We start from the raw sequence: 25244 nt of genomic DNA on the forward strand, positions 1-25244 counted from the left end.
TCGATTTGACAGTTGGTAACAATCACAGCAAAGAAATAATAAAATATTGCACGATTTTAGTCCAGCAAATGTGTAATTTTCAAGAGTTTTGCTTTCCTTTCAGTAAAAATGCACTATTTTTGACTATATTTTATTGTTTTAACTTAATTTTTTGTTAGTGGGTTGCAGTTTACTATTCGTTCTTTTTTCCAACTGTCACACAAGCGCTGGATGGGCGAACCTGTATGCTCATCAGATCTTTGTGTACACGTACCGCTATTTGTCAAAAGTCTGATTATAAACAATTGCTCACGTAGCGGATACGACCGAATGAAAATTATCCGTTTTCTGTAATTTAGTTAACTCAAGGGTACACGGTACGGTATGATTGGTTGCGTGCCGATGCGAAATTATTCTTTCGATGGAGTGTAGAAACGTGGGATAGCTAGTCAAAGCTCAGTGGTATTAATCTTGTTACCGCATCAACAAATGGATGCAATACTGTCGAAAGGAAGCCTGGCCACCCTGGCCACGGTTGCAACGGTTTTACAGTTTCTTACTGGAACGTAAGTAGCCGCCAAAGTGCCAGCAGAAGCTTATCTTTAATCAGAAAATCTTTTTTTTCACCCCCAGTGTGATATGTAATCGATACATAAGAAAGAAATCAACAGGAGATACATCCGCCTTTCCTTTCATATCCGGATTTCTGTCGTAAGTAAACTGCGTCATCGTTGTGTTGTATTTAAGTTTAACAAATTCTGGTTGTTTGTTTTTTTGCAGATGTTTCATGTGGCTCAAGTATGGCGTTTTAACCGAGGAAAGTACCCTGATACTGGTAAACTTCATTGGTTCCGCGCTGTTCTTCTCCTACACTGTAGTATTTTTCATATTTTGCGTCAACAAGCGGGAAGTGGTACGGCAAATGATGCTTATATCCTGCATCATACTGAGCGCCACTTTATACACCATGTTCGAGTCGGACGTTGAGAAGTCGGTCCGAATCATAGGTACGACGCAACCGTTCGTGGCTTTTAATTTGTAAAATTGAACAAAAAAAACATACATTTCTCTTGTAGGTCTCCTTTGCTGCTGTTTGGCGGTTTTGTTCTTTGCGTCACCACTAACAACATTGGCGCATGTAATCCGTACACAAAACACGGACAGTCTTCCTTTTCCAATAATTGTGGCATCATTTTTCGTATGCTTCCTGTGGACGGCCTATGGGGTACTTATTGGTGATCGCTTCATACAGGTCAGTTTGCACGATTTCTTAACGTCTCTTACCACAGCGCTGTCTTAACGTTTTTTTTGTTCACTTTCAGGTTCCAAATCTTCTCGGTGGAATATTGGCCGGTATACAATTGACACTGTATGTGATATACCCGAAACCGAAAGCTTCCGCTAGTGGTGGACCACGGTATTCCCCTCTCGTATCAGAAAATCCGATTTTGTAGTATTTTTGTATTTGGCGGTAAGTTAAACTAGAATGAACCAGTTGGATTAGTTCTGTTAATATTATTTGCATTAACGCTCATGTTAATACAATTTAGTCATTAAAGTTAAAGCCCTTGCTATCAATGCTGTTATTAAATCATCCGAAGAACTTGTTTGTTTGCTGTTGTCCAATATTTATCAAACCAGGCGCAACTTTGTTGTCTTTGAATAATAATTATTTTTCTTTGTAGAAGCAGTTCTAGAATATTTGAATTGTGTAAATTGCCTAATTTAAACTTGCAGTCCTGGTTAATCATTTTTGATACATTACAGTAAAAAAAAATTAATACATAAAGAAAAGAGTTTTTTTTTAATTAAAATTCTATAGTACTAAAATTTAAGATTAAAATACTCTTTCGTGGTACTGGACAACATATTTCATTGCAATGACAATCATAATTTGTAACATGTGGCTTTCTTGTAACGGTTTGATAAGCAAACTGGTTGCATCCGGTGGCAATTTATCACAAATATTCATGCCGATAAGGCTGATAACACTATCAACATCATTACGACATTTGGCCAACATAAAAAAAGAATCTGTGTTACAGTTTATGATGGAGAATTTAACATTTTGGAGATTTTGACTAATATTTTTCGGGTTTTTAAAGTTATGTTTAACATTTATGCTACTGTTGTGATAAAAAATAATTAATTTCAAAGGATAAAAATACTTCCCTTTTTTAAATTGAACCGCATGTTTGTGTAGAAAAGAAAGATTGTAACTATGTTCTTGTCATTCTTCTTAAAAGGTTCAGTAAATTTTAAAAGTTACATAAATTACTTTCTTTTACTTGGAACACAACTCATTTTTTCGTGTTATTGTGTAATGTAATCAAACCATATAGATAACAAATTATTTCAAATGCAAACGATGAGCACGATAACAAACCAAAAGTAATGCATTACGACTTTGCTGCTGTCCAGAACCCGGTGCTGATGTAAGGGTGATGGAACTGGTACGATATTTTGGGTGCCATGTATGAAGGTGTCAAAGGGACAACAAAAGAGGCGTGCAATTGCTGCCACAATGCGTGTCCGTAACTCGTCCGGATAGAGAAATCAGTGTACATTTGTTGCATTCTGTCTCTGGCAGTTTTATTATCCACCGTCAAACAATGCGTGTCAATGAAGTGAAGTGCGTCCGGAGTGCATCCTTTGCAATATTGACGAAGTTTTACCAGAGGGCCCATCACTCACGGACAACCCTCGATGGTACAACAAAATGCAACCCCTCGATGGTATCCGTGCGAAGGATGCGATTGATGAGTTCGATCAGCAGTTGAGTCGGTCTAGAGAGATTGATTAATATTGCTGAATTTTTGATGGTTGATGGGATTTTTGGCGATGAAAATTGTAGTTCAAAATTGACACAACATTTTCCGGATGGGTATATAAATTCGAAGAGACAAATGCACTGCAGCTGCAACATTTTGTCGTACCATCCCCGTGCCGTATGTCGTTTGCAATGCATTGCATGAGTTGCAGCTGATGAATCTGAACGTTGATGAAATTCCGTTCGTTTAGCATCCCCTGCTGTGTATCCGTTTTTTTGGTGTGTGTGTTTTATTTGTTACTCTTGCACAATGCAAAACATTAAGCGAAGGGAGCTAGAACTACGGTGGGAATGCGTAGTGACGAGTGTAAATCTTACATTTGCATAAAGATCATCAGGATGCACGCAATCAAAGGTACTTGTTTGTTTATTTGTTTACTTTAAAACCGGGGGGTCCTGCCGGGGTTTTTTCGATTAAATCCTAAAGTGCGGCACTTTTTTCTCTCTTTCTTTCGCTCTGTTTTTACTGCAGTAAGTGTTGCATTGTAATAGTTGAACGATGGTGTTACAGTTTGAAAATTCTTTTTGCACCCCTCGACGATGGTGGCGGTGGACAAATTAAATGCGATTTATGGCATGAGTTGTTTCGCTTTTAGTTTAAATTTATAGCCTTTTAAATGCGTTTGCTCCGGGTTAAGGTGTTGGAATGGCAAATGCATTTTCACCCTTCACAGAAAATTGTATTTTGTTTCCGTTCTGTTGCTTTTGTTTGTAGAATTGTAACTTTTTGTAAATTGATTTGTTTAGCTTTTAAGTTGTTTAATAAAAATTTAAATTATTTGCTGAAGATGTTACGAATGTGAAACATTTACCTAAAGACAGAAGCCATCAATGTAACGATAATTATCGAGCAAAACTGTCACGGAACGGAACAATACATCACTTGAAGGTTTTTTTTTGTAGGAAATGAACGAATTCAATCGATCGTTTCCCATCGCTTCTTCGAGGGTGGTGCAGAATTGGAACGTTGTTCAACAATGCAATAATAACCACTTGATGCGCTCTTGCTGGATGCTGTTATGACGCTACTACGCTACTCCAGAAGTAGCCACTTTTGACCGTGTTCGGTTAATCGTACCAACGAGCTACTACGGTTCCATGGGAAGTGGGAAGATTTCCTTTCGATGCAAATTGGGTTCACGTTGAACGTTTTTGAAGCGTTTTTTTGTCTTTGGTTCATCTTCTTCATGAAACCATAAGCACCGAGCTCGCCGATGATGCCATTTTAATAGGCATTGCAACACTTGCGTTGCGCGTAGGAAGAAATTTTTGGGGTTAGAGTGCATCGGTTTCGAGCTCGAATTTTATTGCGTAAATTAAAATATGTTTCGTTTAGGAACTAATGCAACTTTTGCTTACAATACAGAATATTGTATATCAATACTTAATCGTTACTAGTTTTTTGAGAGATTAAATGTTCTGTAGATAGATGGTCTATAACTTTTTTTTCCATAACTGTTGGACAATTTTAATTTAGAGGCGCCTCGAATAAAAAGTATTCAATAGTTTAGAGGCGCCTTCAATAATTTAAATAGTTGTATTCTCGTTCAATTTGTTTTTGTTATTTAAATTTGGAATATGAAATGTGGGGAATATCTCCTCACATTTTTTAAATTATAAAATAAACTCTGGCCATATACCTAGTTATTTAACGGACTGTATATATTTATTTCATTATTAAATATAGTCAATTGATAGCTTTTTAAACAAGTAAAGCAACAAATACAAATTCAACTTTGTTATTGAAAGAAGACATATTTCATTCCCGGTGCATCGAATGATTTAAACAAACAAAATTAAGAAATAAAATAACATATGTTACTCGCATGGGTTTGGGTTTTAAAACGTAAATAAAATCGAATAAAAATTTCGTCCATTCTTTAGGTTGAAAGCAACAGTCGATTTTAATCATTTGTGCAAAGCTCGCCTCTGGTACGTACGGTGCGGAAAAGGGAACGATTTCCCTGTGGGTAATGAAGCCTAACCCAAAACGGTTAGTGTTTGTTTTGAAACCTGATCAAACCAACCACAAATCCTAAAATTCGCCCGGTACAATTGCAAGCCCCGCACAATCCTGTTGCAAGCCAACATTAGGCTTGTTTGCTGATGGAGAGTGAACCCTACCATCGGATGAAAAGTGGTCGAAAATTGTTGAATTCTCCATCATCATTGCAACCCTTCGTCAAAGAGACGCGCACTAACTGTAGGGACGGGGTTGTAATTCCGAAAGGGTAACGGAAACAATGGTGTGTATGTGAGTAAAAAAAAAGCACGAAGGAAAATAATCGTTGATAAGTGCAGCGTGAGGACGTACCTTGTGCGTACGGTGCGATTATGCAAGCCGGCAACTAACGGCATTGTACACCTTTGGACTGCACAAGAAAAAGGGTGCTTGAATGATTGATCTCGTTTTGGTGACGTTAGTGACGAGGTTTTTTGTTGTCTGAATGTACGGAACTGAAGTTAGGACCTTAAAACATTCAAAAGGGAATTGTACTCCCTTAACGGACCGCTAGAATTGTGGTGAATGCTGATGACTTTTAAGTTTGTTATGCAAAAAAAAAGCTTAAAAGGGACTTAACCGTTTTCCATACGACAAAATGTGTTTGCTTTCTGTTTGCTAGAGTATGCAAAAATTCTTGCTGAAGAGGTTTATTTAAAAATTCTCTGTAGAGGGATAACAATTTACATAATGTGTTTTGCATAATATTTACAGTTTGACTGAACAGATATGAAAAAAAGTTTGAACTTCAAACCATTTATATCTGTAAATTTTGTGAAAATGATCTATAAGTCTAATTAAGTCTGTTTTACTACAGATAAACAATATATAAATTGTATCTGAAAAAGTTATAAATTATTAATTAAAAACAAAAGTTTAGTTCGATTGATAAAATTTCTGTAATGCCTGTAAAGTAACTTCAACAATCGTGTCCTTGCACATTCTTTTAATAAACATTGATATGATTAGCTTTTTTAAGCTAAAAATTAAAAAAGTAATTAAATTTATCTTTTTCTCAGGTTTTAATTAATTAGAAGTAAATTCCTGTGCAAATTCGACTCACTTTTCCACAAAAGAGATGTAAAAGAAATAGAAACGAAAAGAGATAAGATGTAAAGGCGATATGATATTGCCTTTGTTTGGGTTGGTGAAAGGTAAAACGTGCGTATCTACGCAAGCCATGCTGGTATGCGTGAACTCACTATGAGAAAATAGCAAAATTTAATCCAAAACTTTTTTTTTTTAATTTTCATTAAAAAATGGCCAAGTAGATGTACTTTACAATAAATTAAAAATTGACGAAAAAATAACGAATGAGTCGTTATTAGGAGTCAGCTCGTTTAACAACTCATATCGGAGTTATAAAAAAACCCGGCATAAATCTCCTAAGACTATAGCCTTACTTTTTTTTGACAAAAATTTAAAAATTGATTTATTTTAATGCGAATTTGTTGCAATAAGTTTCTTTTCACTCAAATAATGCTTTAAATTAAAAAAAGCATAAAAAATAACAAAAAAATAAAAAAAATATTTTCAACTCGAAAATTTCATAAGGCTTACTCCTTACGTTTTTTTTTGGAAATTTTGCAAAAAAATTTAAATTGATTTATTTTAATGTCAATTGGTTGCAATGTGTTTCTTTTCACTCAAGTAATGCTTTAAATAAAAAAAGAGTGAAAAATAATAAAAAAATCAAAAAATTCAAAAAAATGAAAATTTACCAAGGTTCATTTCTGCACCAAGTTTTGCCTATAACTCGGTCGGTATCCTACGGATCGCCAATCTTTAACCTGTGGTCGGTAGATGGCACCAATGGCTACATTTTCTTCTTGGCCGGCCATGCCCTCAGATGTCTCTGCCAGAAGTTATTCGAGGAACCAAATTCCATACCATTTTTTGAGTAATTTCGCAAAATTTAAAAAATTGATATATTTTAATGCGAATTAGTTGCAATATGTTTCTTTTCACTCAAATAATGCTTTAAAAGAAGAAAAGCATAAAAAATAACCAAAAAAATTAAAAAAAAATTTTTAATTTGAAAATTTCATAAGGCCATTTTTTTGAGCAAAGCATTAAATTAGCAAAATTTAAAAAATTGATATATCTCGAGCTTTGTTAAGCTTTTTCTCGCCGCAAAATAAAATTCGTCAACTGTTTAGTAAATCATCAAAAAGCAACAGGTACGATCTTGTAGATCGTTATGCCAACAAATGATAAATTATTTTCAAATCAAATAAATATTTTGCTCCTCTTTTTTGCATGCTTTTTGTTTGAAGAATTTCAACAATTATCCAGTAGAAAAAAAATACTAGCTTGATTGTAATAACCAAATAAAACTTATGTCCAAAAATTACGTCCGATTGTCCCACAGTGCGCAATGTGTTTGTACGCAAGAGGGGAAAAATGTATTCGCGCTTCGAACGGTTTCCATTTCAAAACTGAAATTCAACCGTAGCGCGTGTGGCAGCGTTTGTGGTCCGAACAAACTTTAATGCAGAGAACATTCGCTTTTTTTTCATCATCTCGACGACTGTACGGTGTTCGGTGAAGATCAATGATTGATCGAAAGTGCGTTGTTAGACTAGAATGTGAATGTTTAATCATAACGTTTGTTTGCGCATAAGAAATCGTTCCGGTGTGATTGGTGAGAAAAGGGAATAAACAACGCAACCAGTGGCATGTGCATTGTGTGAGAAAAAAAGGTGGTCAGTTTTTATCAAAACGTTCTTGTGGATTTTTCGGTGTTTCGGTCTCCAATTCGTGCGTAGTTCAGTGAACGTTTGTATCGTGATTTTTGTGAATTTTTGTGAATACAATGGAAAGAAATCTTCAACCATCAGTCACTAGGACATCGTCTACTTTTACAATCTTCTAGAAGGTAAGTAAACAAAGATATTTTTAAAAATTTGATGTTCAATGTTAAGCATAAAACAATTTCTCGATTAAAAAAAAACACAATCGGTCTTCCGTTTGGTTTAAAATTTAACCAGTGTGCGTCATTTGTTACTCACAAAAGGAACTCGAACTTCGCTGTACCCAAGCGTCAGTTTCTGTTACAACAACTTCCTTTCACATTATCCTACATTTTCTTCGATCATTTGTTCTTTCCGGACTAAAAACGGTTCACAGTTCGTACTGTCATGCTTTCTTTCGTCTTCGCTTCTTTCGTCCGCTAAGGGTGAAGCCACGTGAAGTTGGCCCGATACGCATGCGACAAGAGCGGCATGCGCATAAGGGCAAGCGTCGTCATGTTTTGTCGTACTTTGGAAGGCATTTGTAAAAGGGATCTTCCTACGTTTTGTTTTTTTTTTTTGCATTCCTGCGTTACCATCGATCAGGCCGAAATGTTGTTTGGACATTGTTGAACAGAGCTTGCCAGCAGGGCATGGATGCACATTTTCTTTCATTTTATGCATTTTTCTCGCTATATTTCCTTCTCTTGACTGTGTGAAAACGGCCTATATAGACGGGGTGCGGTAGGTGAATTGTTTGCCGTCCCTATTGTCTCAGCTGATTGTTGATTTTCTCAAGAGCGTGTGGCCAACGTATGTTTTGTGTGGCTAAGAACATTGTTTCCCTCAACCTCCCCCCGATTTCGTCAACCGATTAGGGTTTGGTCTTCTTTGTTCTTTCACGAATGTGTAGCGTGAGAAGAGGAAGATTGTGATTGTTTGCGGTTCAGAAGGTTAGGAACGGTTCTGCCCGATGTTATGGTTTTGGTTCTGCAGCGCAGCCGTATGCGAAAGGTGAAGTTCATAAATTTGCCCAAAATTTTACGGGCAAAACAAATATATGCCTTTTACATTAAGAATCATTTTGCATGGAAAAAATTGGGTAAAAAATAGGAATATAATTCCTGTATAAAAATACTAACTCCTTCCTACTCCGACTTGAAATTTGTTTTTAATTGTCTTAATATTGTTTTCCGCGTTTTCCACGAGCGTAAAGACACGTGTCTTCATACAAACTTTGTACGCGTGTGTTACACGGAGCAAAACGGTTGCTGTTGTTTTGGGGCAGATGTTACTAAAGTAAATGTGTTAAAAGACAAACTTATCCGTATTCATTTATTCAGATCGTACGCTGTATGTTTCCTGGTTGCATTATCCATGTACAAGAAAGAAAGCTAATAATTTAAAATGACCTTCCAAGGTAAATGAAAATGGGGCTTTGTTAAAACGGGCCGTTTCACCGTAACGATCAAGTCGACATAAGTCGACCAATAAAAAAAAAAAGACACAAGGCCGACCCAAGCAAAACGGACTTTGTGTCGTTCAGTACAAAGTGGTTGTAATGTTTTCGCATAGCTTTAACAGTGTCATCACCGCGATTAGTGTCGCTTTTTGTACACCACGAAATATAGAGGATCATATTTCCATTTTTATGCGTGTATGTGTTTCGTTGATGTTTCGCCGGGAACGTATAGCGAAGAAGATGGTGACGAAGACGGTGGTGAAAGCGGAAGATACAACGATCCATTCATCGTTTGGCACACCTTAAAATTAGTGCGAACGAATTGTTGTATCTGGGTAAAAGCATTGCCAGGTTGCCGAATTCCGGCTCGAAAGATTGAATGCGAGTGGTTTTTTTTTATTATTATTTTGGAATGTGTTGCGCAATCGGCGGACAATCTCGTACGGTGTCGGTACAATGTCGAGGAAATGTGCCGGTGCAGACGAATTAAATTTTGCCACCAAGCGAAACCACCAGCGAAGAGAGCGGCATGGAACGGGCGAAGGAAAAAGGGTGTGGACGGAACTGCCCGAAGGGTTTTGCTCTCTTGCGCCCGTTTAAATCACAGCCGGAACATTGTTATTGTCTAGCTTCGGGAGGTGCATCTTTTGCGCGTGAGTCACCGCAGTGTGATGATGCTATGTTAAGAATGTGAAATTGAGCTTAATCGGTTGAGTGAAAATAGTACGAAAGATACGGGGGGAGAAAAAAAAGCCGATCTGTTCCGATGGGAGATATGGTGGCGCTGGGAAGAAAGCAGACAAAACATACACTCTGGCAGTGGCAGGTGGTTGGATACGCGAAACATCACAATAACAAAATCAAACTCCGCTTAGTACACGCACGGTATTAAGATACAACGCCTAGCAAACCTGTAGCTAACTTGCTGACCTGGCCTGATGAGTCCACGCCTGTTAGTAATTGAAGACTGAGCCGCTGACGGGCCCGCGCGGCCCGTGTGCATGTAACGTTATGTTACGTTTCAATGCGAAACACATCTTACCCGACAGACGGTGAGACCCCTAAAGATCAGTTGGAAAGATGGGGCCATGAAGAGCAAACCAAAAAAAAAAAGAGATGCTTTCTTTTTACACATTCGTATCGATCACACACGATCGGTCGATTGAGAGGCGCGAAACAAAAAAAAACCCAAACAAAAATCAAGCGCATAGCGGAAAAAACAGGCAAATTCAATGCACGATGCAGAGGAAAAGCACAGTTTCCACAGATGTGGACTGACTTGTTGGCTGAACAAGCGTTTCGGGATGTAGTGTAAGCTGGCGCACGAACATAGCTCACACGTCCGATTACGATCTGATCATCGAACAATTGGGTCATATGTACAATTATCACAAACACCAGCCTGGATTCTCCGCAGGGAACTCTGAGATATATGTGTTTTTTTATTTAGCAAGTGTTTATTTATGTTGCTCCCAATTTTTTTCTTTCGTTCCTTGGCAAAAAAGGGTGAATAAACAAACCAAAAAAAATCCCGTGTCTAACCGTGGAAAGTACCGACGGAACGAACGGAGACACCCCTGCCCGGTGGGGGATTGTTGTTTTGCTTTATCGGATTCCGAAAAAAAAAAGATTGTGGGATTGATCGACATGCCCGACATGTGTGATAAATCATGCGAAAACTCTGTAGCAGGTAAAGACTGTTGCTTTGCGCATTCAACGCACGAATGCGCCGTGCTGGCCGGACTTAGGCTTGGGCTTGTGGAATCGGTACACACATGTAGCCAGTGTACAGATTGTTGCTGTGTTTGTTTTTTTGGAATTTAATGAAGCCATAAAAAAGATGTCGATTGACTGTAATGGATCGTCGATTATGGGACCATCTCAGGCAGTGCGCATTTATTTCAAACGTAATGCAAATCATTCCGATGACATCGTGTGATATTAATGGTGACGTGTTTGTATGCATAATTTGGGGGTTTTGCCTATAGGTTATTGGTGAAGCAATTGAAGAATGTGTGTGATGCTCCTTGAGTACACGAGTACATTGAATGCTAATTTCTGCGCCTGACGTTTGATTGATTATTGAAATCAATTATAAATGGGAATGATCTAAAGGATCTGTAAGAATTCTCAATGCAAGAAACTGGTTATATTTTTCAAAAGATTTCTTGGATATATTTAAAGATTTATGAATCTCCAAAGATTCCCGTTTTTTGAAAGATTTATTAAATCTCGAAAGATATATAAAACTCCAAAGACTATTATTAGCATTTTTTCATATCTTCAAATTTTTTTTTGTATGTGACATAGTCCGAAAATACTTGGAATCTTGGAATTGTGAGGTATTTTAAGGCTATATATCTTGGAAGGTAAATTAATCTTCGAAAACTCCGTTCATTACAGAATATGAATAACCCTCCATCAAAAGATGCATCACGTACAAAAAAAAAACTAGAACACAGTATATGCTGACAAACAGCAACAATAGAGCATGTCTGATGAAGGCTAATTCACCTTACCGCTTAACAACGGTACAGGAATGTACCGGCCAACAAAACGGAATTGATCCATCCGGTGCTAAACCGGTCCCGAGGCAAAGATTCCAATCGTCATTCGATAGCTAATAAATATGCAATGACACACTAACGCATTTATCGCCGACGTTTCCTTGAGCGTCGCTGATGCCGGAGGAAGTCGGAGGGCACTCGCATCTGAAGGACGTTCGAGGCGGTAATCGGCGGATGTCGTATCGGATGGTTGATGGTTAACCTTGAAAAGCTAATCACTAACCACGGCGTCATATCGCTGGGTATCGATCCCGAGAGAGAAAGCCGATCCGGTTCCTACGACTCCGCACTAAAGGCCCAAAGATCACTCGAGACTTTCAAGATCGACCCCTCAGATGGTTGGACATTAGTTGAAGATTTCTCAACGTATGTAGCTCGACCTTTTTTAAACACTTGTCCCCCATTACCGGTATGACGCGTCCCAGAGGCTAATGAAACACACCAGACCAATTGATCCAGTTTGCCAGTAGCTTCAACATACCGATCGCGATGACTCTTGAGGTTGAGGCATGGCAGCGTGTGACAGTAAAATTGCCTACCAACTCTCTTAATGACACTCGAATGGGGTCCATCCTTAGTGTCGTTGGGTGGATTGTAAAGAGCCCGTAGCACGATCTCTGATACGGCATGGCAGTATGGGCCCTTGTTTTCCCATCTTTGTTAGGGCTCTTGGTTGCTCCTTAGCACTTGGGCAAAGTATGCACAAAGACGCACACCCCAATCGCCATTTCCATCAAGCCATCCTGTTTTGCTAATGCACATTAGGTTCGGAACGTTCGCCCGCGTGCACGGTAAATTGCATTTATAATTGTAGTTATTGTAGCGTGGGGAACTCGACGATTAACGTCGGTGTGTCTCGCGTAAGAGTGAGCGGATCTCGCGAGGGCATCACACGACGATCGCGCTCAGCGTTCGTCTGCTCTTAGGCCTGAGCCACACATTGCATTAGTTGTTTCTTTTCCCTGTTGTTATGGCATACGGTGGGTGGGTGGTGTGTATGTTTTTGTTGGGATGAGCGTGTGTGTTTGTTGTCTTTCTTGTGCTCCGTTTTGTGCATAACTTTGCGCCATTGTTACGACGGTGTGTGGCAGGGTGCGAAGTGATCGTGCCGATGCTAATGCACTGGCGTCGTGCGTGAGTTTTTGGGGTGGTAATGTTATGGATTTTTTTTCTCCCTTTTTACTTTTTTTTAATACACCACATTCCATCGTTTACATACAGCCCGTTTGGATTTGTTGCAATTGTTTACACGGTTTGTATACAGATCATTAAAATTGTTTGAAAAAAAAAACAAAGCGCACATGGGCTGTGCCCAGGACGTCAAGGTGGCACCAAGCGATTTGATTTATGAGATTATCCATTGGATAGGTTGGATTCCCTAGCTGAATTTAAGTTTGAGAGTTTTAAGGCGAAGTCAATTGTTAAAACCTCGTATGAGATATTTCATTCAATTTTAATTCCTATTCTTCCGCTTTAACAAAACGATCACGTCTTGGAAAGTTTTCGATTATACGAATTTATTACACCAACAAGACCCGGTAGAAAGATCACTTTTGTCAACCTTCCATCAACGGAACTTCCTGTTTTTGGCGATATGCTTTAGGTGCGATTGTTGCTATCTCCGGTAGAATAGTTCTCGCTCAAAACTCGCTTTTAATCATTGACCTTAGATAGAGTTCGCTTTTTGTTTTTCGTTTTTGCCTCAAATTAATCCATCTGTCTTGTTCATGTTCCGCCTGCGCGAAATGACGTTGGCTGCGTTTGAATTGTTTTCGTGGGTGAAAAATGGATCTACCCCTTCACGTCAGCTGTCATTTACGTTAGATACATTCGCTCCGGCTCCAGACAATGGATGCGAAAGGATGATGGTTTGGCAGCGGTAAAGCAGTGCAGCGAAAAATATACCAAGGTCGTAGTATTTCGTTCCAGCATAATAATCTAACGTTAATGATGACGCCCGGCACAGCCACGGTTCGAAATGGGATGGAATATTTAATGCAGAATGGTGCATGCTTCGAATTGATTGAATCAAAATGCTGTAGCAACGTTATGGTAGGATATTTTTTCTCGCCATTTAGCTATGCTGGAATGGTTGTCATTGATTTGTGATTTGCTGTTTGCTTTTAAACATAATTTTGAATACTTGTTTATGTTTAAAGTCGTTAAGCCAAGACGAAGAATAAGACAAAAATCCGGGTTACGACTTACATAAAAAGAATTTTTAATAAAATAAACAATATTTTAAAACAAAGATAAATAGTATACAAAAAAACAGGAAAATAAACTAGACAACAGCAAAGCTAACAAAAATGATAGTCTATGTTCTACGAATGATTTAACTTAACGTCATATAAATAAAATAGAAACAAGTAAAGACAAAAGAGCAACAATAAAAGATCATTTAAATAAATGAAAAAATGAAGAAAACCAACAAGCAACCAAACAATTTAATCAAATGACTAAAATTTCACCAAAAGCTTATAGATCATAACGTATTTAAGAATATTAAAATTATAATTTTAACCACTTTTTGAAAGAGGAAAAGGAAAGAGGAACGCTTTGAATTAAAACCGTCAAACCAAAACCTTTTCAACTGCAACTTTGATTAATATGAACGTTAATTTATGTGCCATGTGAATGTATCATTCATCATCCAGATACTCATATCATCGTTTTGTGACATACGGTGCAATTCCCACCGCAACCCGAGGTGCAGCATCGCAATGCACCGGTGCGTGACCATGCTACATTATGCACCGCTAAGCGCATTAGCCGGACGCATTGCCGTGCGTTTAAATGTGTGTTCGAAAGATCGTCAAAAATTAGTTTTTACCACCCATTTAACGAGCAATGCACCTTTCGTCCGTTTGATGTGGCTTCGGCAAGGGGTTTTTCGGTTGGAAGGGAAACACACCCCATCAGCTGTGGAGCGGTTAGAAACGATATCGATCGGGTCGGTTAGTCCATCGATGCGGCCGGATGCGTTTATCAACCTCGGCAACTTTTGCAGCCTTGGATCGAGCGTACCTCCGGCCGCACGATGGACAATGCAACATATTTACCCCCCGGGGAATCGTGGTGGAACGGAAGAGCGAAATCATGCGTTACGTCTTTGCGCCGGCCCTGTGTTGGTAAGCTGCACCGTGGACAAGTTGTGGTCAAGTTCATGCATCAGCGCAACCAAAGCTGATGCCGAAAAGGGACGTGATTTTTTCCCTCTCTATTGCCCAGTGTAGTAGCCGGTGTGAGTCGGTTTGGCAAGGGTCTCCAGTACAGTGATTTATCGTGCAAACGCACACCGTTCTGTTGGCTTTCGGTAATAAATATTACACCAGAGGGTGAGTAGGGAATAGTCGAAAGTAACCAAAGTGGACAGGCGGAATAATGTGTTACGACCTTGTACTGGAAGGTAAAATTGAATAGGAGGAAGTTACAAAAATCCTCCCCTGTGTTTTAGGGGTTCTCTGATCACCGGACCAATGAATGCTGTGTGAATGTTTTCCCATTCTCCTGCAAGTGCGTTATCGACGAACGATCTTGTACTCAATAGCGTTCCATACTAATAGAATTCCATACTAATTGTTGTTGCCAATCGTTTTTAAAGTTATCCTTTTTGTTCGCGATGAATGTGTGGAATGTTTTCTGCGCGTGCTTAGAACGCAATACGTGTCTGAAGACCTGCCAGCAATCCAGTTCTAGATGAAGGATTTTGATGCCGACCATTCGAGCGGTTGAACAAGCCGCAAGGTTTTATGCGTCTAGCAACCCTGATCGTACACACGCGGAAATGAAATGAATCATTGCTAATCCTTTTTGAGCTGTGCGAATGTGTTAAGAATGTTTAAGCCGTTCTGCGCCACCAAGCCTGAATCCGGGTGTGGAATGCGTGGTTGGAGCCGTCGCTATGAACTAAATTATTATTAGATACGTCACGGTACAGCTGAACTCAACACTTCGCAGGTTTTATTACGGCTAGTCTGGAAATAAATGTCAGAATCAGTGTAATAAATGGATACTGATCGATAGCGTAAGTTCTTTGGTTTATTTTTATTCGCCTATATGTTACTACTAAGTGCTCAGTACAAAAAAAGACTTCTTGAAGATCACATACAGTAATACAGGCTGTTCTGCCATTTGTGGGGGAAAGTAAGAATTCGATGGATTTGACCTCAAATTTTGGTTCTCTGTTTCAATTTTTCCTTTACGACCATTTGACATTCGTTACCATTAATTTATTTTATCGTTCGTCGCGTGCCTGCTATACTTTCATGTCAAGCCTATTTCGTTGCTGATGAATAGAAATGTTTTGTTTAATGAAGTTGACCCTATCGGTATGCATGGATATAAAATTCCATCAGTATCGTACTGTATTCCGCAGCAATGGAGTGTAAAGCTGTAGGGAAATTATGTTCCAAGGGGAATTTCCTTGGAAAGTAGGTTATGTTTGACGGGTGTAAAGAACCTTTTGCGACATTTGGATTTATAACTTTCGACCTGTGTGTGGTGAAACACTTTCAATAAAACCACACCACTTGGTCGAGAATAATGGCTTTCGAACACCGCCCCACTCGGGACCGGAAGTTTCACCGGTGGTTTGGACCATAAAAGTCACCCCACCACAATGTGGAAGAAGTCGTACTCCTCGAGGACGTGTGGAGGTACAGAATTCACACAATTATTTGCAACAAAAGCAAACCTTGCCTGGTGTTGTGGTTAATCTAGTTGCTTCGTAGCACCACAAAAAAGTGGGGTTTGTCAGTGAGCAAAGTTCTCACTACCGACTCGAAGTTGCTGTCAGTGGTCTGTGGTTCTACTGTCAAACCAACCGTAAAAAGCCACCTTTCAGTTCTTCGGTTGGTTGATTGGAGAATTGCGTGCCCGGGCCAAACTTTCCCGCATTTGTGTCTGTGTGTGAGAATGAAGTTTAAATGTTGCTTTAGTGATTCTACTTCTTGTGCTGGTCACTGATGCGGGACTATTCTGCTCAGGATGGTAAGGACTGTCTCCCTTGAAGTGCGATTCGGGAACTGATGCATAGCGAACTGGCTACGATAGGGGAGAGCCCCCAGTGGCAAAAGATAATAATAACAAAACCAAGAGAGAGAAAAAAACTAACAAAGAAACATTCATAATACATAAGAAGTGTTCAGCGTCGGCAAGAATCGCACTCCGTGGCGGCGACACGGTTCCTTGAGCAAAGCAATAAGCCCAAGCACTGTTCTGCGTTTACTTAATGCGGGCCGAAAGCAACCCGGCGGAACCTGGCAAAGATGTGTGAAGATGGTTCTATCGACTGGTGGATATAAATATTTTTTTTGTAACATCAGCGGAAAACATGAGTTGAAAACTCCATGTGTGTGTGTGTTGAAGACACAGAACTATGCTTCGTGACTTTGTGCCGATAAACCAACCAACAAAAAAAACTGTAGAAACAGATAAAACAGAAAACATCCGGTCAGTGTGTACGAAAGATCGGACAGGAAAGATAAAATGGACACTCTGGGGAATGAAAATTTGGTGCAATAGAATTTAATGCCTCTTTAATGGGTTCGTCAAAAATGAAGGGACAGGGCAGTGGATTGAAGTAAAGGTAAATAAAGAACCTCAAAAAAATATTGGAATTCGATCGATATTTTTTACGTCGATCAAACCCAATCATTTGTGAGAAGGAAATGGCTCGTTGAGCAAACGGTTTTAGAGTCCAGGTGCAAATCGGTTTGCAATATGGTTCCGGTATGATGGAACTCTGCCCAGGCCGAAAAAGTTCATTCCCATGGCGTCTTCGTGACGATTGGGAAGCGAGCCTGTCTTTATTTATTACTTTGTTTCCCTTTTTCTCTCTCTCCAAGTTTTCTTCCCTTATCTGCCACCGCCACCAGGGCAAGATGTGAAAATTAAAGTATTTCACAAAGCTCGGGTTCGGGGCATAGTAATAAAGTTTCATAAAGAAATTATCACCTTTTGCCACACTATACACTGCCGGTCATTAGCTTACGATCACGGAATTGCGTTGGTGTCGGATGGATCAAAAAGGTACTTCCCATTCCGGTGCACCGGTCCATGGGATAAGATCAGCAGATCGAAATAAAATATAATAACAACGTAAAGAAAAGAAAAGAGAAGCAAAAAAGTAACGCCAGGTGATTACTAGAAAACATTGCCGCACTTTCGATAGAGCTGGTTTAAAAATAAATTTCTCTTTCATTTATTTTTCATAGCGCTCCTAATGTTTGAGCTCTTCCTTCTTTTTTCCATCAAAAAAAGCCTCCAAAAAAACTAAGATCAACAGGGATGATGTAGTGGAAAAGGTAAGGAGAGAGGAACAAAACGGACCATCTTAGCCGTTGCGATCAAAGGCACGCAGAAAGTAAAGGTCAATTAAACAGTTGCGAGTCTTGTTAAGACTCGCGAAAGTGAGAAAACTGCCCAGCCGGTGTTAACTGAATATAAAATTGAAAGATGGTAGCGGACAAAAAAATTAAGTCTTTCAGCTGGTTTGAGTAGTTAAAAGCTGTCCGTTGAATTAAATATTAAATGATCTTTATGCATAAATGGTGAAAAATGGTTTTGCTCTATCGCGTGATCGATTGTATTGATCATTATTGTGTACAATAGTTTTAAATGTTTTCTCTGTTTTCTCTTAAAGTGGAATAAAGTTTATTAAAATCTACGCTTTCTTATATGCAATTTTTGAAAATGTTTAATTATTATTAGAAGCTTGTTTTTGCGAGTCATCAAATTAATATTTTAGAGTCGTAATAGTAGTAAAAAGTTCTAATCAAAACGTAAAAACGACAACTGCAGAATGCTGCACGAATTTCTGTGTTGAAGGCTTGTCATCATAACCACCAAGCACGATCAAAACCCAGCTGCAACCCATTATTTGTCTGAAATGTCTTTATTTATTTACGTTTTGTTCATCGTTAAACTACAACACGATCGTCGCCGCTTGTCTTCAGGCACGTACACGCCCGTAAACTCTGTTCTACCCCTAGACAAGGGTTGTGCGAAGCCTTGTACGCGATAGCATTGTTGCGTGTTACCTTTATTTTGCACGTTGACGGTGTTATGTCTTATGTTTCGGGCGTATGATCGCACATCAGCCACAATGACGAAACATCACTAGGTACGGCACAGCGGTAAATTCGAAAAGAAGAGCAATTTCTGCGGGATTATATCATATACGAGCCATGCACATATGGGCACAATGCGGCCACATCGAAAGGGTGCTGATTGTGGTTTTTACCTTGGGATGGGAGCTTTGTGTGGAAGGCAAATTGGAGGCAAATTATGTGTGTGCGCAAACTGGAGCGCATCGGATCGAGTGCTCTTCGGGATCGGTGCATCGGTGGCGTGATGTTTCTTTAAATAGTTGTTTGTTGTTGCTGTTGCTAATGTTTCGTAGAACCTTTGTTTTTTTTTTGCTTGTGCAGATATTATACAATGTGAGTAGGTGGTGATTATTCGCCGGGGGATGGGAAATTATCTAAAACGTTTTAACTTGCTTGAGAATGCACAAACGATTATGTGAACACACATGCAGAACACATGCTGAGCAGAACATGAAAAGGAGTAAAGCCGAACAACAGATTATGTTTATTTAATTTTAATTATCTGTTATTTTATCAATTAGAGGCTGATAATAGTAATTAATATTAAGCACGCTTGCTACATTTAAATGGCGTAGGTTAGAGTCACATCATGCTTTAAGTTGTTGTTTAACCTCAGTGTCATTAGACCAGCCTAGTAGCCCACTGGTATTAGTACTGGCCTTTCACTCAGGATACACTGGATCGAATCTCATCCGGATCGTCCCTTTCATTTCAAGGATTTTGAATATTTGACTACTCGTTAAGAATAATTCTAGAGCAGGGGGGCTAACGGTAAAAAGTAAATATACAGGAGTTTTCAGATAGAAACAATTATTAAACTTTAAACATTTTATTAGATCTTTCAAGATGAAGTGTATTATTTAGCAATTGAAGTGAAAATTTTTTTCTTTTTTCTTGTTTTTGGTTTGCAAGCTTTACCACACGATGAATGTGTCTGTTGAGAGGGCATTGTACAGAATCAATTTTCAAAAAAAAAAAAAATCTATAAAGATGAAAGAAGTTCACATCGACCTCAGCACATTTTCGATTACTCTGTACGCTAAAGATATATTCTGTTCATTATTATTATTTCATAAAATTTATTAACAATACATTATAGTATTTATTTGCTTATTCATTCATTCACTCATTCATTTATTCAATTGAGTAACTTTTTCTTTACATTTTCCGCTATCTTTTTTTTTGGTTTAAATTTCAGATCACCAGCAGTTTAATAACATTTTGTTGGTACGCCTTTAGTCGATTATTCATCATGATAGAGTCGTGATGGAATCCGGAACCATCGTCGTTAGTCATTCACCAGCAGCCATTCCGAGAGCATTTCTGAATGAACGTTCTTCTTCGATGGTAAGTGGGTCCATATGTTGCAGCCCTTGGGAAATAGTCATCGGTATAAAGTTTTTTTTTAAATTGAATATTTATACGTGTCGACATTTTATTTTTATCATTGTATTTAATATTTCCTGAAGCGCATTCAACCGGATGAATTGGTGTAGCAGTTTGCACATTTTTTTATATCCTATTTATGCAAGAAAGAGTAAAATCATCACTTTTTTATTCATCCGCTCGAACACCTTGATGGTATATGACCGGGTATGGTGAACTGTCTGAATCAACGTTTTGCAACCCGCTGGGCTCACCAAACCGCGGGCAATGATGATTGATTATATGCCCGTTAGGAAAGATGATAAATGATAAAGCAGTGTTGGCCGTACGATCGAGGGGAAAGTTTGCTGGTTGACACATTCTTGTTCGATGAGTGTGTACGCTGTCGAACATCGACCGCAGGGGCCTCAAAGAGGGGCCTTTTTTTCAAAAGGTGAAATACACCCATGATGGTAGCACCCGAACTGATACAAACCGTGGCTGAAACAGATCCCGACCGTGTCTAATCCGGCCGCGATGGTGAAAATGTGGTTTATGATTTCGAAAGTGATGCTGAAGTGCGCGCGTGGTGTGATGTTGTATTGCAGCGAGCGTAACGTTAGGCCGGGGGAACGTGATGAATTTATTTGAAGCATTAGAAAGAAGGAAAAGTCTGGAGTCCCAAACCAAATCACAACCAGAAGCCAAATTAGCGACTGTTATTGCTACCTCGTGAGCCGTGCGCTTGACGTTGTGAAGAAGATGGAAAATCGAACCAAGGCAATGTTAAGCGTGGGACCGACACTTAGCTACACTCTGCACGTTTGCAATTCGTACTAATGATGGACTTCGCAGATCGATCTCGGTCGGTTCGTCATCAAAACGGTGCGTGTGTTTGTGTGGGGCAGGAAATATAAAGTGCAAGCTTGTTGGTATTTCACCCCCCGGGAGGGTAGTTACATTATGCCAGTGAGGAGAGTAGTTGCTTTGAATAGCAAAAAGGGCCCCTAACACATGGTAGGTGGCGTTATGCAACGATAGTGCATTTATTTGTTTGCTACACCGCGGGGGGCATCATTAGTATTATTCCATGTGCACGAGGTAATTCTGTTGCCATTTGGCATCACACTTACGAGGTGTTCGGATGGTGTTTTTTTTAGAAAATTATTCAACGATGTAAATCCTACGTGCAGTGATCTGATCAATGGTAATTAATTGCGAATGGAAAGTTAGGATTTTTTCACATATTATGATTAAAGGAATTGTGCAAGAGTTGGAATTCTAATCAACACATTTAATTGTTTCTTTTCCTCAGACCATTCTTCCATCGCAAGGCAAATCACATCAACATCCTCCCAGAATGTCGCAGTTGGAAACTTTAGAAGCGAAGGTATTTGAATAAACACAAACGACAATTTTCCTGAGATACATTTATTAATTATATTTTATATTTTATTCCAATTTTTTTTGTAGATGGCAAATATTGAGGTGTCGCTGTGTGCAGGAACACCCAGACGAAGAAAGGGAACTTCCCTTGGTGGGTCTTTGTCAGCTCGCTCATCGCCCAGACCCGAAGTGGCACCACGCGAGTTACGAACGGCTTTACAGGATCGAGAAGCAGTTATACAGAAGTAAGTCCCAATTTAGGGAAGAGATTTCAAGAGATAATTAATTCTAATGCAATCATTCGTTATTGAACTATTTTCAGTTTACGATTACAACTGGGCTTGGGGAAGCTACCACGCCCGACAGGACCTCCATTGGATGATACGGAACGACCAGTCGCTGAACAGCGACTGGCAAAGCTAAAATCAGACGCCGAAACCAAACGACATGTGATTAAAAATTTAAAATCAGCACTAGAAAAGCTCGATGTGACAGAGTACGTAATGGGAGATTTACTCCTCAATATCCTCAATATCTTAACTAATAGTCTCTCACTCTTTTAGCAATATTGATGTACGAATACGGCAAGCCGAGCTGGAGTATGCGCTTGGGCGGGAGGAATTGCAGCTACTTTCGCTGGTCGAGGAAGCACGAGCCCTGCAGGGACGGCTAGACAAACCAAAGCAAGAACCAAACACTCTCTACGGGATGTTACAGTCAGGTGCAAGTCTAAGTTTGCTCGCTATCCGTGCATCGACGGGTCGCTGGAACGCCAGTACGCGAAATGAGCAACCCGGTTTCTGGGTAGATTGGGTGCTAGAAGGCGAAAGTCTTCAGCGAGGTGATCGAATCATTGAAATCAACGGTAAAGCGATCGGTGGACGTAACCGGGAAGAGATGGCTCGGGCGATCGGTTCACACTCAAAGGCGGAAATAGTTGTGGCCCGTGCTAGAAAAGCACCCAGCGTGAATCATTTAGCCCATCAAACGCTGCAACAAACGCAAGCCGATAACGTTCGACTGCAGCACCGAATTTCGTATCTGGAGGATCAGGTGAGGGAGTTGTTGAGTTCCAAAGATAATGGAGTGATTCGCAGTGGAGTAGCAGTGAACGGTAGTGGTGGTGCGCACATTACTTCGATCAGCATCACGTCACCACCGTCGACGCCACCGGAAGGAAAAACTCCTCAACCGCCTCACATTTACAATTACATCGATGAGAAAGGATCATCGCCGCGTAATGGAAGCCCCGGGCACGTCACAACGACCACCATTATAAAGGAGTGCGATCGAATCAATGGCGAACTAACGAATGGAGGATCGGATGTGTTGAAGTACAACTTACGAAACTCACTTTCATCGTCGAAGATCAGTATCAATGGTAACGGGGGAGATTCACTCACTGCTCAATACTACAATCGTAAGGAAAGGGATAAGCGAGAACGCGAAACACGACGCCAGGATCGGGAACGCTATCTGCAGCAGTTTGGAGCAAAATTGCAGCGCAGCACTACCGATCTTGAGAGCGATTGTGATCGGAACCGCTTGCTGCTGCATAGTCACAGCCGTAACCATGCCCGAAGCGTTGAACACTTGAATGGTGAACGAAAGCGTTTGGTAGCTGCGACCACACACGAAACAGCAACGATTGGTCGTCGTGGGGATATACGGACGGTAAAAAGCTTGGACTTTGAGTCCGACACCAACGACCAGTACGCCTCGGAACCGTCCGGACCGATCGGCAAACATTCCGGTGGTGTACGGCCAGCACCTCCAAAGAAACCGCTCCGTCTATCGTTGCAACGAGCGCAAAGCTTGCAGACCGTTGATGGACTGATGCTGGAAGCGATAGCCGCCACCAACGGGCACGATAGAAAGCGAGGCATGAAACGATCTCACAAGAGTGGTACCAAAGCAACTGATCCGACCTCAACGATGACGGCCCAATACATTGAGAACAGTGTACCGATGCAGACGGCTTCGCTTGGACGGCAGAAATATATGTAGAACTGTAGTGGGATCGGGCATAATGCAAACTGTTATACACTGTGCTACGCTGGTCAGTAACGAGCGTGCGGGAGTATATAAGCAATACAAACGGAAATTGAATAGCAATAAAATATCGTATTAGAGTAAAAAATAACCGAAATTATGAGTTGAATCGTATAACGACGGATTTTTGTATGTTTTGTGAAACATCATGAAGGTACATTATGAATTTTTTAATTAAACTTACTTGCTTACCCCGTCACTAATGGTTAGCAATTGTCGCGTTTGCGAACGGCTATAGCCTTAGGAGATTTTCAAATTTATAGAATTTTTTTCATTTTCTAATTATATTTTTGTTCTTTTTTTATTTAAAGCATTATTTGAGTAAAAAGAAACTTATTTCAACAAATTCGCTTTAAAATACATCAATTTATAAACTTTGCTAAATTTCCCCAAGAAAAAAGACTAGAGAAGCAGGATTTAAAGAAAAGGGTGTCGATTGACAAATGATACAACGGATTAGTTTAAGCTCTTAAATTACATATTCTAGTTCAAATGACCAGCCATTTGAAGAATTGTGGATATGAAACCAGGAACATTTTGTGAACATTGGCAAATGAGGTGATAAAGACAGGTTTAGCTTGACCAGTGCATTTAACTGCAAATTTAAATTTATTGGCGATGAACACATATTATGATCTGATACTGCTGATCGTTGGGACCTCTGCTGGCATGATGCCATGTCCATGCTTGGTTGAAGATGCCGATGTTCTCATGCTTTCTGAACGGCTGATTTTATGGAGCTATATTCCATGCCGTAGGCGAGTGTTGCTTCTGTTTCTCCTTTATGGGCTCTGTAAATGATGTGAATGGTTGCAATTGATGCGAATTAAAGCGCACCGGATCTTTTCGCTATATCTAGTGAAATAGAATTCATTAGACATCGCATGCTGTAAATGAAAAACTGTAATTATCACCAGAATGTCCTTAAAAATAATGCATGAACTGGTCACTTTAGCGCCATGGATTCTTCCATGGACTTCCAGCGCAGTTTTACAATTTTGTCAGGTAAAAGCTAATTTTAAGTTTGAAAGCTCAACGGTGTGTTCTTACATGGTGGAACAATTTCACCAATCAGTATTCGTCAGTACGATTTTTTTTGCTCGGTTAGAACGGCCTGACTTATTTTACCTTCAGAGTTATCAAGACTTATTTTACCACGTAGCTAGTGTTGGGTCAAGTAGCTCTTTTGCAAGAGCGGAGCGCACCGCTCTCGCTCTCTAAAGTGTGCGGTGCGCTTGAGGTAGCTCCACAAGGAGCGTTGCACACAGGAGCGATTGTGCGATGCGCTCCCAGGAGCGAAGTTTCGCGCCACAAGGAGCACTTCACGCAGGAGCGATTCCTGCGATACAGCTATCTCTTTTTCCCGTGGGCTGTGCGGGAGCGCGCACAATAAGATGACCAGAGCGATTGAAAAACCTCTTTTGCTCTTGACCCACTAGCTACAGCCTTAGGAAATTTTCAAATTTTTATAATTGTTTTATTTTTTTCTAATTTTTTATTCTTTTTTTAATTTAAAACATTATTTGAGTGAAAAGAAACTTATTGCAACCAATTGGCATTAAAATAAATCAATTTAAATTTTTTTGCAAAATTTTCCAAAAAAAACAAGGGGTAAGCCTTATGAAATTTTCGAGTTGAAATTTTGTTTTTTATTTTTTTCCGATTTTTTACACTTTTTTGTGTTTAAAGCATTATTTGAACGAAAAGAAACTTATTGCAAGAAATTCGCATTAAAATATATCACATTTATAAATTTT

At 39.6% G+C, this 25244-nt stretch overlaps 2 protein-coding genes across 4 annotated transcripts; both read left to right on the plus strand.

Annotated features, from left to right (window-relative positions):
- Positions 1-180: 180 nt before the first annotated feature.
- LOC125770103 (sugar transporter SWEET1) lies at positions 181-1543 on the plus strand. The gene is made up of 5 exons (XM_049439344.1): positions 181-545; positions 613-690; positions 760-986; positions 1056-1231; positions 1302-1543. Exons 1-5 carry the CDS (start codon positions 469-471, stop codon positions 1431-1433), a joined length of 690 nt encoding a protein of 229 aa, XP_049295301.1. The 5' UTR covers positions 181-468; the 3' UTR covers positions 1434-1543.
- On the plus strand, positions 1345-23578 carry LOC125770092 (uncharacterized). Of its 3 annotated transcripts, none has more exons than XM_049439326.1 (6): positions 1345-1450; positions 19883-20031; positions 21365-21439; positions 21523-21680; positions 21758-21931; positions 21999-23578. In XM_049439326.1, the coding sequence occupies exons 2-6, from the start codon at positions 19951-19953 to the stop codon at positions 23440-23442; spliced, it is 1932 nt and encodes a 643-aa protein (XP_049295283.1). In that variant the 5' UTR covers positions 1345-1450; positions 19883-19950; the 3' UTR covers positions 23443-23578. The 3 variants fall into 3 exon arrangements, with proteins under 3 accessions (XP_049295283.1, XP_049295282.1, XP_049295284.1); XM_049439325.1 differs by lacking the exon at positions 1345-1450 and adding an exon at positions 6920-7689; XM_049439327.1 differs by lacking the exons at positions 1345-1450; positions 19883-20031 and adding an exon at positions 20047-21256.
- Positions 23579-25244: the final 1666 nt, after the last annotated feature.

The sequence above is a fragment of the Anopheles funestus genome, chromosome 3RL, assembly GCF_943734845.2.
Source record: "Anopheles funestus chromosome 3RL, idAnoFuneDA-416_04, whole genome shotgun sequence".
NCBI classification, from domain to species: Eukaryota; Metazoa; Arthropoda; class Insecta; order Diptera; family Culicidae; genus Anopheles; species Anopheles funestus.

Bases quoted from the DNA above. Each gene is read 5' to 3' on its own strand.
- LOC125770103 (XM_049439344.1), top strand. From the start codon at position 469: ATGGATGCAATACTGTCGAAAGGAAGCCTGGCCACCCTGGCCACGGTT. The intron at 546-612 runs GTAAGTAGCCGC...TTTCACCCCCAG, and splicing joins TTACAGTTTCTTACTGGAAC to TGTGATATGTAATCGATACA. The intron at 1,232-1,301 runs GTCAGTTTGCAC...GTTCACTTTCAG, and splicing joins TTGGTGATCGCTTCATACAG to GTTCCAAATCTTCTCGGTGG.
- LOC125770092 (XM_049439326.1), top strand. From the start codon at position 19,951: ATGGAATCCGGAACCATCGTCGTTAGTCATTCACCAGCAGCCATTCCG. The intron at 21,440-21,522 runs GTATTTGAATAA...TTTTTTTTGTAG, and splicing joins TGGAAACTTTAGAAGCGAAG to ATGGCAAATATTGAGGTGTC. The intron at 21,932-21,998 runs GTACGTAATGGG...TCACTCTTTTAG, and splicing joins GAAAAGCTCGATGTGACAGA to CAATATTGATGTACGAATAC.